The sequence below is a fragment of the Chroicocephalus ridibundus genome, chromosome 3, assembly GCF_963924245.1.
Source record: "Chroicocephalus ridibundus chromosome 3, bChrRid1.1, whole genome shotgun sequence".
Taxonomy (NCBI): Eukaryota; Metazoa; Chordata; class Aves; order Charadriiformes; family Laridae; genus Chroicocephalus; species Chroicocephalus ridibundus.
The window spans coordinates 112,173,757-112,191,902 of record NC_086286.1 but is presented as its reverse complement, the minus strand read 5'-3'; the positions used below and the strand labels follow the sequence as shown (position 1 = coordinate 112,191,902).

At 46.0% G+C, this 18,146-nt stretch overlaps 3 protein-coding genes across 7 annotated transcripts in view; 1 reads left to right on the top strand and 2 right to left on the bottom strand.

Moving 5' to 3' along the window:
• Positions 1-6,633, top strand: part of ADAM17 (ADAM metallopeptidase domain 17) — a 36,120-nt gene extending 29,487 nt beyond the window's left edge. For 2 of the 3 annotated variants that reach the window (XM_063330455.1, XM_063330457.1), the window contains 4 exons: positions 215-293; positions 1,921-2,009; positions 2,680-2,736; positions 4,646-6,629. In XM_063330455.1, the coding sequence (XP_063186525.1) occupies positions 215-293; positions 1,921-2,009; positions 2,680-2,736; positions 4,646-4,996 (576 nt within the window). In that variant the 3' untranslated portion in view covers positions 4,997-6,629. Of the gene's footprint in view, positions 1-214; positions 294-1,920; positions 2,010-2,679; positions 2,737-4,645 lie in introns of all 3 variants that reach the window. The other variant, XM_063330456.1, reaches the window with a different exon arrangement.
• An 8-nt stretch (positions 6,634-6,641) lies between these two features.
• IAH1 (isoamyl acetate hydrolyzing esterase 1 (putative)) lies at positions 6,642-14,822 on the bottom strand. Of its 2 annotated transcripts, none has more exons than XM_063330458.1 (6): positions 14,709-14,822; positions 12,960-13,012; positions 12,348-12,496; positions 11,326-11,490; positions 9,395-9,513; positions 6,642-8,661 (listed from the first exon to the last, which is right to left on the bottom strand). In XM_063330458.1, exons 1-6 carry the CDS (start codon positions 14,787-14,789, stop codon positions 8,494-8,496), a joined length of 735 nt encoding a protein of 244 aa, XP_063186528.1. In that variant the 5' UTR covers positions 14,790-14,822; the 3' UTR covers positions 6,642-8,493. The 2 variants fall into 2 exon arrangements, with proteins under 2 accessions (XP_063186528.1, XP_063186529.1); XM_063330459.1 differs by having other exon boundaries at positions 11,326-11,487.
• A 1,164-nt stretch (positions 14,823-15,986) lies between these two features.
• CPSF3 (cleavage and polyadenylation specific factor 3) overlaps positions 15,987-18,146 on the bottom strand; it is a 20,792-nt gene continuing 18,632 nt past the window's right edge. For both annotated transcript variants that reach the window (XM_063330447.1, XM_063330448.1), the window contains one exon: positions 15,987-16,302. In XM_063330447.1, coding sequence (XP_063186517.1) covers positions 16,201-16,302 — 102 coding nt within the window. In that variant the 3' untranslated portion in view covers positions 15,987-16,200. The remainder of the gene's footprint in view (positions 16,303-18,146) is intronic.

Genomic DNA, 18,146 nt, shown 5'->3' with positions numbered 1-18,146 from the left:
ACAGAATCGAAACTATTTTGCCAAAAATAAAGGCAATAAAAATGACTGCTGGTACTGGGCATGAGTGTAAACCTGTATTCAGAATGTGGGTCGAGTGCTGCTGTGTGGATTTAATTTCATTACTGTCTTTGTATCTTCTTCCCTCCCCAAGACGGCAGTAGTTCATGCTTAGATAGCGTAAGATTATTTTGTAAATAAGTGTTTACTTTCGCAGGGCAAATGCGAGAAGCAAGTACAGGATGTGATTGAACGATTTTGGGATTTCATAGACCAACTCAGCATCAATACTTTTGGTAAGATATGTAACCATATCCTTTGGGGTTTTTTCGTTCAGGACGTGAACCTTTAAAGCCTCGGAGGGAGTTGGCTCACTGTTTTCATTCACCTGCCTGCAAGGGTGGCTAGTAGCTGTGTTTCTGATATATATAAATACATTTTTGCAAGTTTTGCAATACATTTTACAAATTTGATAATACTGATCTTGCCTTTTAAAGCTGAAAGGATAGGGGATCATTTTGCATTTTCCCACTGTTATTTTCTAGGCATTTCCAAACTTGTAAAGGAGACGATAGCTTCTTGTCTGAATACCAAGAAGTAGGTCAATTAGAGAAAAGGAAATAACAGACAGTCTTTTTAGAGGTCAGCTAGATTCAATGTAGTATGAAGTGGGCCTCTCGGTGGGGTTTAAATGTCAACCCACTGGGAGAGGAAAACTTCATTTCTCTCTTATTTAAGAGAACCACTGAGGTCACGCACCTCAAGCTGTGTGCCCGTGCTGAGTCACTGGCTGGCGATTGTCAACGGCCCTCCTTGGTCTTGATCCCCAGCACGCCACCCAGGCAGGTGGCCCCCCAGTGTAACCCCCCAGCGTCTCGCTCTGTTACTGGAAATGTGTAAAACCTTTTAATAAGCTGGTGCTGCCTAATGACTGGGTAACTCCATATGCTCACGGTAATGCTGTGCCTACGCAGTGTAATTATCTGTGTTTGGAGCTTGCAATCTTCAGTTCTAGGGTAACAAAATTGCTTCTTAGGTAATTGTTAAAGCTATTCAGCTTGCTCAGGTAGAGGAATTTGTATATCTTTGATGTTCAAATATTTATTTGTGGAGGCAGGTAGCTACCGCATGACTGTGAAATCAGACTTTGGTAACAGACTCACAGTGTGTCATAGAATCACAGAATGATTCGGGTTGGAAGGGACCTTAAAGATCACCTAGTTCCAACCCCCCTGCCATGGGCAGGGACACCTCCCACTAGACCAGGCTGCTCAGAGCCCCATCCAGCCTGGCCTTGAACACTTCCAGGGATGGGGCATCCACAGCTTCCCTGGGCAACCTGCTCCGGTGTCTCACTGCCCTCACAGTAAAAAATTTCTTCCTAATATCTAATCTGAATCTCCCCTCTTTCAGTTTAAAACCATTACCCCTTGTCCTGTCGCTCCACTCCCTGATAAAGAGCCCCTCCCCAGCTTTCCTGTGGGCCACCTCCAGGTACTGGAAGGGGCTATAAGGTCTCCCCGGAGCCTTCTCTTCTCCAGGCTGAACAGCCCCGGCTCTCTCAGCCTGTCCTCATAGCAGCCGTGCTCCAGCCCTCGGATCATCTTTGTGTCTTGTATAATTGAGAGGGCGACGTGGTTAACTCATTATAGCCTGTTCCCAGTCAACTCATATTCAGTGTTACAGCCTATCAGCATTTCTCGTCAGAGAACAGAGGAAAAAACCTGTTATTGTTAACTTATTGGATACAGTTTTCTAAAACTTTATAATTTCTTTTCTCTTTGCCTAGTCCTGCAGCCTCTGCTTCTCTGAGCAATTCCGTGGCTTGGCTTGCATGAGCAGTGGCTGCAGAACGGGGATAGATGTGTATGTTCTTGAAACAGTATTTGGTAGGTAACTAACAGAATTGAACTGATTTCACAGGGAAGTTCCTAGCGGATAATATAGTGGGCTCTGTGCTTGTTTTCTCCTTGCTTTTTTGGATTCCTCTCAGCATCCTTGTGCACTGCGTGGTGAGTAAGCTGTCTTTGAGCTGACTGCTCTGTTGGATTGAGCTGTAAGAGAACACCTTTCATATGTGAAATGGCAGATGTCTGTGGGAGAAGGTGATGGGAAGCTTTTAGCAAACCCCAGGGGGGGAATCCAGCGTATGTAGGACTTAACTGCTCCTTCGATCGGCAAAACTGCTGCTGAACTCTGCTGGGCTCTGACAGACCCAGTGCTCCCATGACTGTTCATTCCCTGGAGCCCTTCCCATCGTTTTCTAGGCAGATTTTCTTCCTCTGCCTCCTGAATTCTACCCAAGTATAATTTTGGTAACTTCCATTAGAGTCAAAATTTTCTAAAGCCCTGCTAAGGAATAAGACACCCACATTTTGTGGAGAGACCCAGAGCGGGAAGTGGTCTTGGTTGAGCTTGGGTGGATGGAGAAAGAGAGAGAGCTCACGGCAGCTGGGAGCGTGGGCATGTGGTGGGACGCTGACAGCAGCGTGGGGTTAGAGCAGAGGGTTGCCGCACCCACAAGTGCTCCTGGGATGGATGGGGAGGGGGCAGGGGAAGGGAAAAGAGCCCCATGTCCTGCTCTGTCCCTGCAGGGAAACGGCGACACAATTGCCTTGCAATTGTGAAACTTAACTTTCTTATTTTGTAATGTGTGGTTTGCTTTTGTTTGTTTTCCAATAGGACAAGAAATTGGACAAGCAGTACGAGGAGAACACAAAGTCCCTGTTTTGCCCCAGTGTAAGTTGCTGTCTGAGTCTGAATTGGCAGAAAGCTGTCCAGTGTGTGTTAGGAAATCTGAACCCAAGGTGTGTGCAGAGTAGTTATTAAAGAAGCGACAGCAGACAGAACATGCCTCACGCTGCAGATGGATGAATCAATTTGAGGAGAAACTGCTTCTTGAACAAGCCCGTGTTCGATGTATCAAGCGCTGCAGCTTGGCGGGGTCTGATTCTTCCTTCCTGTAAGAGCTGGGCCTTGACCCTGTTGACAAAGCAGCTCTCGCAGCAGCCGCAGCGGCCGGGGCAGGAAGCCGCTCTGCTCTGCGAAGCACCGCTCCGCGCAGTGGGTGCCTGTGTATGGGGTCCCCTCAGCATGGGCCATTCGGCAGCTTCAACCACAGACCGCTTGTTCCCAGCCAAGTGGTATCAGCAAAAGCGGGAGGCTCAGCGGGGCGATGCTGCAGAAAAATCTCTGCAAAATGTGGGGTCTTTGCTGCAGAACGGCTGTTTGCAGGAGTCGGCTTCTAGTGGCCAAGTGTGCTAAAGCCTTCCAGTGGCTTATGGGAGAGCTGGCCTCGGGGTGCAGGGACCTGCCAGGGATACTTATCTCCTGGTAGATACTGAGTTGGGAGAGGGGAAGAGCAAAAAGTGCCTAGGTAAATTTTAATTACAGTCCATCACAGGGCACCTTCTGACAGAGATTTTTTTTGGGGGGGCGGCGGAGGGTGTCCTACCCAGTGCTTTGACAACCCAATTCATATTAATAGCCGAAACATTCAATTAAAGAAATGTCATTTTGTAATGGGAGGGGGGAAAAAAGCCTTGCAGAGCTCTTTCTTGTACAGCCCCTGGGGGAAGCGTGCTGAAGTCAAAGACTGCTGAGGCAGATGCTCTCTCATCTACTCTGATGTAACTGAAGGCGATCTTAATTCAAGTAGCCTATAGCTGGTCTTGAATGCCATAAGAAAAGTCACCTTGGAGCTCTACACCCAAATTCAACAAGACAGTCCCAGAAGGAGTTGTAGCAACAGAGCACAGGGTAGTTCACGGGCTCCTTGCACCGTCAACAGTTTAACAAACAAATTTTGTGCCTTTTGGATCCGGTGAGGACTGAGCAGTTGGGAAATGCAGTACTGGTAGCAGGTAAAATTCTCATCCCATCCCCTGAGGTTCGTGGGTGGGTTTTTCTATGCCCAGAAATCTCTGGATATTTTCCAAACCATGCTCAAATAGAAGCAGAAATCAATGGGATTTAACTTAATCTGGGTTGCAAAATTTGGGCGTGAGCACAGTGGCCCCCCACTGGTCTTTGACCCTAACGTTCAGAGCAGCTTCTCGCACATGAAACGGGGAACCCTCAGGTTGGAAGAGTGGAATAAGCTGTACCTTGGACTGTTTCCCTGCATGGAGCTCTGGGTGTCGTCTGGCTTGACCCTGCATTTCCAGCCCTCGGTTTTGCGGTGTTGGGCCCCAGGGGTGATGGGGCTGAGCCGTCAGCTCTGTCCCGGTGAGGCTGTCACCTGTGGCGCTTTATATGGAGGAGGAACCAGCAGAGATAAAAGGGCCTTTCTGTCTTTAGTGCTTAGTGTAGCTGGATTTCTCGAGAAAAAAACAACGCAACAAATTAACTTCTGTTGGATGTTCCCTTGCTTTTAAGTAAGCATAAGTCTAAAATCCAAAATCTAACTCCTTTTCCAATGCGGTGCAGTGGGTTCAGCCCAGCTAGCGCAGAGTAACCTGGGGCAGTGCAAGGACAGTCAGAGCATCTCCTGGCAGTGGAGGGGAGGACGTGGTAGCCTTTAAACTGCTCTAACAAGTGGGGGTGCTCCTCAGAAGGTGCCTGTTCCCCTTGAAAATCGTGCAAAAACTGAACTCCGGACGAGATCCTGATTGCTTTTCCCAGTGACGTGGCCGTTTGTGTCTTGCAGAACGTGGAGATGCTCAGCAGCCTGGACTCAGCCTCCGTTCGCATCATCAAGCCCTTCCCTGCGGCGCAGACGACCAGCCGCCACCAGCCGCTCCAGCCCATCACAGCCGTGCCCCCCGTCGCCGCGGCACCCAAACAGGACCACCAAAGAATGGACACGATTCAGGAGGACCCAAGCACAGACTCGCACATCGACGAGGACGCGTTTGAGAAGGACCCTTTCCCAAATAGCAGCTCGGCTGCCAAATCTTTTGAGGACTTGACAGAGCATCCTGTCACTAGGAGCGAGAAAGCTTCGTCCTTCAAACTGCAGCGCCAGAACCGGGTGGACAGCAAAGAAACAGAATGCTAGTGTCTTGCTGCCTTCCAAACGTACGACTTGTGTCTGCAAAATAAGGATCTAAAACCATTTCATTTATATAAATATAAATATATGTATATATATTTTTGTGAGGGAATGGGAGAAATAAGGAAGTGACCTACTGCAGATGCTGGTCATGTGTATGACCTTCCTTAAATTACGTTTATTAGAGCATTCTATCTTTTAAAAAGGAAAATCCAAACTAAAACTGGCTTGTTTTTGAAGCTTTTTGGATTTGTTTTTCTATTTCCTTGACCTTTAACATTTCCTTCAACCTGTGGTGCAAAACCGAATATCCTGATGGATATTGGATTGTGTATATCGGCCTTTTTTATAATTTAATATTTTTTTAGTCTGACAGCACTGAGACAAAATTAAGGGGCTTTTAAAAAGAAAATGAAAACACTGCAGCATGTTCCATATAGAGTTAGATCATTTAGCGATTTTAAGGTACATGAAAGCAAAAGCCTAAACAGATGCCTTGAGAACAGAATGAGAGTAATGAAACAGATTAAAAAAATATAGCCTCACAGCACCGAAGGAAGATGCATAATTGCAACCATGAAGCTTAAGATATACAGCTTCGCAATAAATAAAAATAAAAGGGTCATGCAGAGGCTGTTAAACCTCATACGGTGCATGGAAACGCTCCTCCAGCACAAAACTCTTGCCTTTAGCGTCAAGTTGTCTTGTCTCTGTGGCAGAGAAAGGCTTCCCTTGGGAGTTTCCCCCTCGGCACCAAGAAGTTTGTGTGTCGCAGGTGTCTGGTAGGAGAAAGACGTGTGAGGGGAGAAAGCACTGATTCGGATGAGGGCCGTTTTAACCAGCTGTTTACAGCAGCTGTTTTGGTGCAGAAATGTTTCTCTGCATGTTACTTTGAACATCTCAACAACGGCCCTTCCTATTTCAAAGAGCTGAGCCTCAGTTTGCAGGCTCTGTGCGGGCTGTGGAAGCTCCTACTGCATAAATAAATGGGGGAAAAACTCACTCCATTGCAGGGGAGGCATTTGTTTAAAAACAACGGTGAATTTAATCGAAAAAGAAATTGACCTTTGTTAAACTTTCAGGGCAAGTATAAGGAGGAGACTTCATGAATTCAAATTCCCACACAGGTAGTACAATGTGGTGTTCGAAGTTCATAATTTAATGGTGTCCTCTGATATACCTGGAGCTCTGTAAGGTGACTGGGAACAGCACGAGCGCTGGTTCAGTTCCGCAGCCGCAGAGTGACACGGTGCGGTCACAGAGCAACGGTCCCCATGGCAAAGCCGCATCTCCATTCTGTGTTTTCTCCTGTAATGACCTATTGATAAAACTGACATAAGAGGTGACCAAGGGTAGAACTGTTCTAACTGTTACAGGCCTGCGCTCAGCCACAGGGGAAACCGCAGCTGCGGGGGAAGCCTTTGTGTTTTTAAACGGGAGGGAAAGGACCCCAACCTGTGCTGCGAGGATCCCGCGCGTGCCCCCCTCTCCTCCCCACCCACGGATACTTGTTACACTAATACTTGAACGTGTGCCTTATGGTATTCCTGGCTGACTAGCTATTGTGTTTTATAGACTGGTTTTGGACTTTGGGGTTGTTTTGTTTTGGTTTGGGTTTTTTTGTTTGATTCAGTGCAAAGTACGTGACGTGTGTGAGGAGTTAATTTAATTCCCAATACAATAAAAAGTTTTTATATATAAAAACAAAAAAACACATCAGTTACACAAGAGCTGTTTCTGTGCAGTCCTTTTAGAAAAGATGTGAATTCTTCAGTTGTCAACCTGCCAGACTCGAGCTGTTCTTTCTCACTGCTCCCCTCTGAAACTCAGCTGAGCCTCCACGGGGCTGCGCTGCTTCCTACTGGGAACGGTGTTGGTCTGTGCCCTGGGGACTGGGGTCAGTTCTGATGGTGACATTCGTATCTAAGGTACAGGCGTGTATTCAAATGCTTGTCCAGGTGGCAAATGTGCAAGTACCTCTTCTCAGCACTAAGGTCTTTACTTCCCTGATGAAAACCAGGCAGTGGCGTGTGCTTGGGAGCATGAAAATAGAGGTTTGGAGCAGGAAATCACAGAATCCACTCCCAAATCCAAGCAGCATTCCAGAAATGCACAGTTTCTTCGTAACATCTAACACAGGAAGATCCACACCTTCCACAGGGAGCCCCTTCCGCTGTTCAGCCAGTTTCTACTGTAAGCATTTATTACAGAAAGAACAGTCCAGTTTAATGTTCATAAACATTTATAAATCAAACCAGCTTCTGGTCTTAGCTCCAGGCACATGAAAAATAACTACTTAACTCCAATTTATAATGCTGTTCCGTAGTCATGACAGGTCTTGGCCAACTTGCCTTAGTTATTTAGCGAGGTAAAGGCAGCCCCATGGCACTAACGAAGCAGGACCTTGTGATGCTCTTTCCTCAGTCTCTGCCTCACCCAATGCATAATAAATACGTCACCCCCGGCCTCACTCGTGGCCTCGTCTGCTTTGTGCCAATGTAATGCTTAATACAGCCCAGAATTCCATGGGGTTTTTAGTTGGAGTGAGACCCTGTTTCTCTTTAATCCATGCTCCAGCAGTAGTCTCATTTCTTCTGCTCTCTGGCTGGCTAGCCAATTATTTCCCAAACCACCTGTATTTTTTTCTTTCTTTTCTGTTCTTTGCTTGTTGAATTTCATCTAGTCTTCAGGCCATTTTTTAAAGTTTGTAAATGTAGTTTTGTACTTTGATTGTGTTCTCTTGGCCAAAAACTATATGCAGTATGCAGCACTTGGCTGTTACATCAGTTGTTAAATTATGGATGAAGGCCAAAGCTCACTTGAAATGTCTCCTTCGCTTGGTGGCATATTACCTATGACTCATGTTGTCAGCAGAGCTGCAGACCCTTTCTAGTAGCTTCTTGAAGATCCGAGCTGCTCCAAACGAGTTTAATGCTGCCCAAAACCACGCAATGTTTTGAAATCTGTGTATATGCAAGAGGCTGCTGCCAAAGTAAGTTAAACTTTAAAACCCCTACAATAAATCACTATCAAAAGCCTCGCTAAAGCTCAGACAACAGCTTTTACTGCTATGTTACAGCCAAATAAATTAATCGGGACTGACATTAATGGCCCTTGACAAACTCCACACTGCTGCCTCTTACCAGCTCCTGGGTGTTTAAAGCTAGTAGATGGTATTAATCAAAGTGTAGTCCCCAAAGGAACTCCTCAGGGCAGCCGAGACTCTCATTTTCTTCCAAGGAAAGAGGTGCCCACTCCCTCAGATGTTCAAACTACCGGCACAAGCAGGGTGCAGATAAACCACCCCACAACACACCTCCAGTGGCCTCATCTTTATTCTGCCAAAGACCAAGGGAAGGGGACAGGGACACGCACGGACAGAGGACTCCTCCCTACCCCGTTCCCCAGGTTGGCGGTGTTGGCAGTGTGCTGCTGGACACCAGCTGGTTGTAACTGGACTGGCTGGGTCCGGCTCGGCCGCTTGGCTCCTTCCCGCAGGGATCTCACAGAAGACTGGCCTCGGGGTTCGTATGGTCCACGTCACGCCAGTAAGGAAGCAGCCAAGGAAGAGCAGACAGTTTTTTGTCCAGGCGTGACCAAAGTTGTGCTGCCAGAAAGCTGTTGCCTTTTGTTGATAAATGGAGCCCATCTGACAAATAGGAAGAGAAATCCTACGGGGGAGGTTAAAATCATGTATGAGCGTATTTTGCTAGTTGCAACTAGGTCTTGAATAATTTTTAAATAAGTTTTTCAAAACCAGATGGTAGATCGACTGGTTTTATCTTTCACCCTTTGCAGCAATATCAAGAGAAGGTTCTGATGGCCAAAGTCCCTGCTATTCATCGGGAAACGCTCGTGGGATTAAGTGATGCAACCAAAACATGGATTCTACTGCACTACTGCATGCTGCACTATTGAACAGTCTAGTGCAGGAGAGAGGAAAGATTCAGTGTCCAAACTGGATTTATCTGCTTACAGAAAGCCTGCAACCTCTGTCACACAGAGGAGTTTGGGCATTTGGTCCGAAGCCTCAGCAGGATACCCGTGCAACCCGACCTGACTGTGACGTGAGCCCAGCGCTGTGCAGCGGGCTGGACTAGGTGCCTTCCAGAGGCTCCTTCCAACCTAAACCATGATTCAAAGTCCAAGCAAAAGGTTATTTACATGTAAAGCACCCAGGGGACATCTGCTAACCAAACAGAATGATCAGGCTGTATTAAGCTTTATTTCTTCTACCCCAGTATGAAGCAGTATGGATTAATTCTTTTTTCCCTCTCCCAAAAATGTGATTTGGATATATTTTGTATCATTTCAGTGATAATGCAGCACTACTAAGTTCCTCCACACTAAATTACACATTTCACAGTTCACGACAGTTTCAAAGTCTTTCTCGTGACATCATACCTGATTTTTTTGCATCAGTGTCCAGAGGTCGAGTACATCCGTTCCACAGTCCCTCGCTACCTGGACACAGGCCTGGGCGTATTCCCCGGTGGTGGCATTGCGGCGATTTAATTTGTCACCTATCAGTCCGAAACAAAACAATTAGCAGTCGTGACACATACAGCTTGATTTCAGTCTTCTCTGGTGCCCGTGATGCGTATCAGCGTGTTAAACCAGCAGACGTAACCAACTACAAACAGAAGTCCCCCCCCCCGGCACTCTCATTTGGAAGCTGAGTTTCTCTCTGCACCTCTTTTTACACCTGGGTGAATGTTCCTGTGAACATCATCATCCTCATGTTTCACAGGTCTCCTTTGCCCTGGTATTTATCTGACAAAACTAGAAATAAGCAGACTGTTTCTCCTGGGTACTGGCTGAGGGCAGATGATCTGATATTGCTGCCTACTGTGCCCACAGTACCTTATTTGCAGCCCACGGTCTGAGATCACCCTGTCTTTTTTTCCATCCCAAGACAGCAATCTCTCTTTTGGACAGACGCTGGCAGATTCAACACCGTAAATGCCAAGTTTCCTCCCTCCCTGCCCCATAAAAAGGATAACTTTACGACGAAAATGAATTAACAACATATTAAAACAGTTACTTGATAGCTAGGAGCCAGATAAGCAGCATTTGTGGTGTGCTCCCCTCAAAGATCTTCAAAAGCACAATACGGGTCTATGTTCTGCAAACTACGGCCAGAGCAGTTTTCGTGGGAGCGGGACGCACACCGGGAAAGGCTCCGCACCTGGCCTGTCCCTCACGCCCTATCCAGGGATGTGCTCTCACATATACAGTACTGGCCATGCCTGGTGTCTGACCTCACCTGCTACAGCTGCTGCTGCCTGACACAATTTGTGAGCATCACTCTAGGAATTTCTCTACCTTTTCCAAATTAAACATAAAAACTACCCTGCTGGATAAGGCTGAAAGTCCCTGGAGTCCAAAATCCGTTTTGCACAGTTATCACTGCCACACACCAAAGCTCCCTCAGGTGAAGTCACGCAATAACATAGTCTAATTTAATGCTGTTTAAACATGACGTCATCTTCAAAACGTTACCACTTTGAGTTTCAACACGTTACCACTTTGAGTACACAACTCAGGACACGCAATAGCACCTAAATTAGAGAAAATCCTGCAAAAACTCAGGTGACAGCTCTGTATTTACCTGAATCTAACTCAAAAGTCTTTTAAAAACGTGGAAGAGCTGGACAAGCTGTCCAAATGGAAAAGAGGACAGGCTCTCAGGAGGGATAAACCGTCACTGGGATTATGGCAATTTCCACCAGCTGAGAAACATGAAGTAAGCAGTGCTGTTGTGCCTCGATTTTTAGAATTAGCTCGAACAACATAATGAGAAATCATTTAATCACATTTTGCTTCTTTTTCAGGTGTTTTTATTAGCGTCCTTACATATGATATTCTCTGTGTGTTTTTTTAAATTTAAAATAAACCTGGCTGGAATATTACTGCTTATCCAAATAGATGTGAAATATGCTGCGACTATTATAAAAAATTTTCTAAGGCACACGATGCCAAAATTTCTTCCATTATTCATGTTATTTTGGAAGCTGCTAGGCCATGACATAGTCTGCCTAGGACATCCCGGCAAAACCTATGTTCTCAATGGGCGGCCACTTCTCTCCGTTTCACACACGAACAACACATCAATCCACGCTCTCAAAAGGATGTTACTAATTAGCGGGTAGTTACTCCACGAGCTTATCCAAAAGCTATTTAGCAAAACAGCTGGCAGTCCTTTTCCATCAACTCAAAGCACAGGACTGCAGTCTGGCCCAAGCACGAAGCTAACCACCTGTCAGTCCGGGATCTGCAACTTACACTCTGCCCGTAAAATGCAGAAATTCTGCCCATCCACACCATCCTTTTACCTTTGGCAAGACACTCCTTTTCCCAAGCTGATTCCTGAAGAGGTGGCGGCGTTATCAAAATAATCCTGTCTTCGGTAATGTCTACTGACTTCAGATACTGTATCATGCTCTTTAAGTTCGCAGCATATTCCTCCAAAGGAACGTGTTGCTTAGGGTTCAGATCTGCTAGGGGACGGAGCACAGGCGTGAGCCGCGTCACACTGCTTACAGATTCATTACACAACATGCTTTTTACACAGCGTGTGAACGTGGGCACTCCTTTTCAGTAAGCAGTTCACCTCAGACGTCGATTCAAGGAGGTGTCATGGGAAAAATGCCATTCCTCAAATACCCAAAAGCAGACAAAGCAAGAGTTTAAACACAGCGCTTCCAACTAACACAAATGAGGGACAGAGGGGGGAAAAAATAACTTTTTTTTTTTTTCCAAAGATGCTTTGTTGTGCAACTCTGTATCTCAATGTTAGATCACATAATCACCTCAAACTTCACCAGAAACAAAAGCTAAGATTTTTTTCTCTGTTGGATGCAGAGAAAAATTTCAAAATTCCCATGGATGTACAGACAGTCCTTTGCGCACTGAGGTTATAATTTTGATTAGATTAGCTCTGGGTGCCGCCGTGCTTACCTTAAAGAGAACGCAAACGCTACCTGCCCTGATTTCGTTAACTCATTTGCCAAGAACTCATCAGACTGCTTTAAAGGCAGAAAGATCATCTAGATGCCCAACTCCAATTTTAGGTGACGGATATATGACTAATTCTTGAGCACCTTGAAATTTACTTTTAATATTAACATTTGGTAATTGGGAGAGAAATAGAAGGCACTGCATGGTTTAAACACAAATAAAACGATTGAAAGCGACCTACTGTAAAAACGAAAAAAGGGCAGCTGCTTTATAGAGGAGTGGCAGGAAAAGTCTGTGTAATGTTCTGCCTTTTCTGATAAACTGTTTTACAGTTTTAGTCTTAAGAGAACAGATCACAGAAAAAAGAAAAACAAAAACAAGAAGAAAGGTACCGTACCTTTCAAAGCACTGTCATTGGCTCCAAAGAAAATAGTAACCGCAACAGTACTCTCTGCACCGGCACTTTTACTGATCAGTCGTGGAAGGATGAGTTTAGCCCACCTGGTGTTGTAGCCCGAGAGCCCGCGGTTCACAACATCACATTTTCTGAAACAGAAATGCATCTCAAAAATACCATCTCTCCTCTGCCCGCCAGAACAAAACCTGGGAAGTTTTGAACCATTCTGTCAGGGTACCTGCCTCCGTCCCTCTCAGAAACAATGAGAAGTCGGAGGAGTTTTCAGTGGGATTACAACTTTATGTTTTGAAAGTGCATGCACAAATTGCACGTGTAGTACTTACCTGTCACTTAGACTATGAAACCAGAGCTACAATCTTGAAAATCACCAAGGACTTTTTTCTTTCCACTCAAGCTTTGAGTGGAAAGAAACACCCAACGAGTGTTTCCACCAGTATTGGGCAGGTTACTACTGAGGCAGTTACACTTTAATAAATATACAAATGTTAATAAATAAATATGCATTAAATATTAACTTGTGTTGGCTTGCTTTGAGAAAAGCTGCATGGCTACTTGCATGCTAGAAATTACTTTTGAAATTTAAGCTCATACCTGACCAGTCTCTCAGCAAGGAATGCCCCCCAGCCGTTTTCCTGGAAGGAGAACTGAAAGCAAGGAACATGGTCAGACCCTCCCTGGAAGAACCCGCTTCCCACCACCGGCACCTTCCCCCCTCAAAAGGTTTCTGTGCGTGGCCTCTGGCACTGCTGCGCCACGCTTCCTCCCTCCTGGCCTGCCCTGTCCCCGCAGAGGTCCACCAGCCCTGGTCTCACCTAAAGACACGACTGGCATCAGAGACAACATGGGACCATCCCTACAGAGAGAGGGACCCTGTGGTCCCTTTGTAATCAAAACTGGCAGCTGTCAGGCTGCAGTTGCATTTTGGCCAGTGAAGCTTTTTTTTTCGTTTTTCTACTTCCTTTCTGCTACTACTTTTCTACTTTCTACTTCCGATGCCAACTTCTTCTAGCAGTGGAAAAATGAACCCCTTCTCCTCATTCCCACTGCCACGCCGTCCTCCCCCTTACAGCATTCTGCCTGCTTACAGAGCTGCACCGTGAGTGGGTTTAGACAACTGATCTCCATTAAAGATAACCTTTGTCTTCAGCCAAATCCTTACTCATCAGATGGGCTCTGTGACCCACTCCACCATGCAGCAGAAGGCAGGGACCCAACATGAACACTACAAAGCTGGTACTGCCTCTAAAAAGATGTTCAGCAAGCCATGGCGTGGTCAGGTTGACGCAGAACAGTGTCTGTGGGTTGGGGGAGCTCACTGCAGGGAACTGCACAAAAGGGACACACCAGGAACCTGGACAGGGAGGAGCATGGGGGTCAAGACAGACAACAGGCTGTCCTCCCGGTCTGGGAAACAGGACAAGAGGAAACGGCCTCAAGTTGCAACAGTGGAGGTTTAGATTGGATATTAGGAAAAACTTCTTCACCGAAAGGGTTATCAAACATCGTAACAGGCTGCCCAGGGAAATGGTGGAATCACCATCCCTGGAGTTATCTAAAAGACGTGTAGACATGGTGCTGAGGGACATGGTTTATGGGGGACTTGGCAGTGCTGGGTTGACAGCTGGCCTCCACGGTCTTAAAGGTCCCTTCCAACCTGGACACTTTCATACGGTTCTATGAAAATGCCACTGCCAGCAAAATACCAGAAGCTACACTTTTACCAGATCGCACTTCTAACATAGGAACTCCGTGAATTTCTGCAAAAAAAAGGCTCTAAATCTCATAAAAGCCCATCAGGCGTTGAAAGCTCCTGGAACACTCTCGGCAGGAGACCCAATGGACACAACCACGCTGGGCCGCGCTCCCGCCTCACTGGTCTCCTTCCCGCCCCACGGAGCCAGGCCGATCCCTGCGGATCCTCCACCAAAGCGGGCTTTCGGAGGAGCCCCGAGGGTCGGCGTCCCCTGAGGAGAGCGGCTCGGGGCGGGGGTCAGCCGCCATGCTCCCGCCGGACCGGCTCCTCCTGCACCCGCTCGGGCGGCGGCCGGCCGGGAGGGGCCCCACACGGCTGGGACACACACAGCCACTCCCGCCGTAGCCGCCGGCTCCTCCTTTTTTCCTTAAAAAATTAATAAGTAAAGCCCCGTGCGTGGCACAGTCTAACGCCGGGCCCCTGCCGGCGCGGCCTTCAGGGAGAACCGGGGCGCAGAGGGCGGGCTGCCGCTGCCGGTACGAGGAACCGGGGACGCTCGCGGGGCTCCGGGCGGGACCCGAGGGAGCCCCGCGGCGGCCTGTGGGGGAGGACGCGGGTGTCCTGAGGGGCCGCCGCAGGGCCGCTACCTCAGTGATGGAGTCTCCGAAGAGGACGACGCGGGGCCAGAGCAGCAGCCGCCCGCGGGCGCCCGCCTCCGCCAGCGCCATGGCCGCCGCCGGACGTCCGCCGGCACCGGGGGGGAGGAGGGGAAGGAGGAAGGGAAGGGGGAGGGGGAGGAAGCCGCACCGCTCCCTCTGCGGCGGGAAACGGGACGGCTGTGGGTCGAGGGAGGCCCCGCTTTAGATCCACAGCGGGCCCGGCGAGGGGAGAGAGCCGGGCCCAGCGCGGGGAGGCGGGTCCGGCGGGGCGGGGAGAGCTGGGCCCGGCGGGGCGGGGGGAGCTGGGCCCGGCGGGAGGGAAGGACAATGGTGGGGAACCTGACCCCCCCCGGCAGATGTAACACCTCCTCCTTCCCCCTTACAATGGCTGAACGCACATTTAAAAAAAACAAAACCCCGCATCATTTAAAAAATAAGATTAGCTGTTCCGAAGACAGGCGTCCTGCTTAAGAAAATGCGATTTTCTTCTCAAAAAGAGCTCATGCTCCTATTTATTTAGCTAATGACGTACAATTCGGGGAGGAAAGTCGTCCCTAATTCTGCTAATACTAATAATACACTAATTCTACTAATACACTAATGCTGCTATAAAGGTTATCAGGTGCCAATTTAACCAGCTGAGAAAAGGTGGGGCGGGGGAAAAAGTGTGTACAAGAGAAAGATTAATGTTCTTTTGTAGAAAACTCACTTTCTGTGGACATTTTTCAGCGTGATTTACTGTTTGGCATCAACCCCAGCTAACTCGCAGTATCACATTTGTATCTGAAATTCTTCTCTAGGTTCCGATAGCCAGTTTCTTTGCCCGGGAAGCCGGTGTGGCTGGCACGGAGCGGGAGCAGAGCGTGGTGGGGCTGTCACGGAAACAGGGACAGCAGCCATTGACTCCCACGTGAGGCCGTTACAAGTCATAAGCACCGACTTCGCTTGAAGCTGATTTGGTTCATCTATCCCAATTAACGGCACTGCCTGCCTACATAAATTTTACAGCTCCAATTAACCCCAGTATGCAAACACGCACTCCATTTTAAATGTGTTCAAGCCCCCTTTGACTTCAGGCAGATAATTGCTTCCCTGACATACATACAAGCTTGATTCTGAGCATACGCAAACCCAAACCATCCAATTTATCCTCCAACTATTCATCAAAAATATTATCTCAATTTAATTTTTGTAAGTCTACATTTAGATAGGTTAAGATTTTTTTTCTTATTTCTTGTACGTGCACACAAGAAAGAAGAACATATGCACACTTTGCCTGATTTTATTACAAACTATATGCACAAAATATAGTTGTTATAAGGTTGTCATCCATCATTTGAAGTAACTTGGCAGTTTCACAGTCACAGAATTGATACATTTGACTTACCGAAGAAAAAATTTTTATTTACTCTTAAAAAATAGTCCAAATAAATTGAACATTTACAAGATTTTTCTGATGCGTCCTAGGTATCTACAGAGGTCAGCACACTGGGCTGAGGGCATCATAAAGCCTCTGTGCAGCCAGTTCCACCATTTCACGAAGGGATTCGTCATCTTCACTTCCTGGCTCACAGTCCACTGTCTGGGGATAAAAAAAAGCATGTTAGAACTAGCACTTCATATCCCTTTTCCACACGTGAAGAATGCTCACAAGGGGAAAGGAAAAAGTAGTCATTAAAATTGAAAATAAAGTTATCATCAGGAACAGTACTGTATGTTTTGAAACGGTCTGCCAACATGTAGAAGAGTTCAGAGAAGACTTACGGAAGTCCTGCTAAGGAACAACAAGCCTCATCTCGAGTTTTACGTTTGATTAATAACTTGTTTCAAAACTACTATGTAAGATGCATTAAGTTCTATAGATCACAATTAATTCAAAATCAAATAAACACACACAAGGTTCAGTCCTCAGAGATTTCATTTTATGTGTGAATTCACCTGCATTGTACCAGGTTAATATTGTAAAACATGTGCATTCATGACAGAGGTACAGGCTCCTGTACTCGGCGAGTCTCCACAATGATCTTCCCATGCCCATAAGATAACATTTACATCAAAATAAAACCCCAAAGAGATTCATTTATCACTTAAACAATTTAAAATGTCTTCCTAGAGAAAGATGCCCATCCCAAACATGCTAGTTCATCAACATTCAAAACCCAGTCCCCTGACTGCTCTACCTCAAAAACAAAGGGCAGCATTTGCATAGTCATACTGTTCATGATCCGGTGGACTTTCTTAGCTCCAAGATTTTACCTTCTCTAATCCAGTATTACCTTGTTACTCTTCTGAACAAGTAGCTCCTTTCAACCATAAAGGTTTTTGCGGAAAAAAATGCATTTGAAGCAGCAAACATGCATTTAATGTTATCTAGCAATGCTGGTAAAAGCATGCTAACTGCAAGAGCACTGTGTTAAGAGTTAACGTGGCAAAAATAAATCCATCTCCCACCATATCGTCAGATCTATACTAAACTGTTTTTTATTTAAAAGCTATTAAAGTTTTATAAGAAGATACATACGCACACAAAGAAGGACAGATCTTTCTTGCAAAACTTGGTTCACAATGGGACAAGCTTGCCACTGCCAACACAGTATGTAAAATAAGTACTACAAAGATACACAGTGTTGCAGTTGAGTTGCCATTAGAGTTTCTGTCAGTGCACAAGTCTTTTAACAATACTGACGTATATCAGTACAATATTATATGAAAACGAAACCTAACTTCTCGAGTAAGCAGTATGCATTTTTTTCCAGTCTCATTACTTTTTTCTCTATTGCAAGAGCTCTCTTCATCAGTCCTGTATTTTTTCTGTACTCTGTATACACTGAAATGTAGCTTACGTTTATTAAAAAAATAAAAAAAGTTGACAGAGCGAGCTTTGTGTTTTAACCACAAAACTGTAACTCCCTATCCTCTGAAGATAATTAACATTCACTCGCTTTGTTTCAACAGGTAACAAGTTTTGGGCAGAGACCAACCTTTTCTTCTGGGTTTGTAGAAAACATTAACTTAAAACATTAATTGTAGTCTCTAAGGACAGCACCTGAGAGCTGCTCCAGTGGAATATGTTACTACTGTGTATAGTGGTAATACGTTATCTATTTTTAATACATTATTAATAATGACAGAAAGTCAACACATTAAAATGCTTAAGGAAATTAAGGACATAAAGGACATGGTTTTATTTATTCGATCGGTTCCACATTGTTCGAATAACTAGGTGTGACAGCTTACTAAAGCAGCCTTCTGACATACATGACATCCAATTCTGAACCTAGCTAGTAAATTAATAAAGTATTTACTTTTGTGAGTATTTCAGGCTTTCAATTTAGCTACAAAAGGATCAAGATGACAAAAAAAATAAATTATGAGCATCATTCCTTCTCTGTGATTGTTCAATTATTAAGACCAGAGCCTATGTTT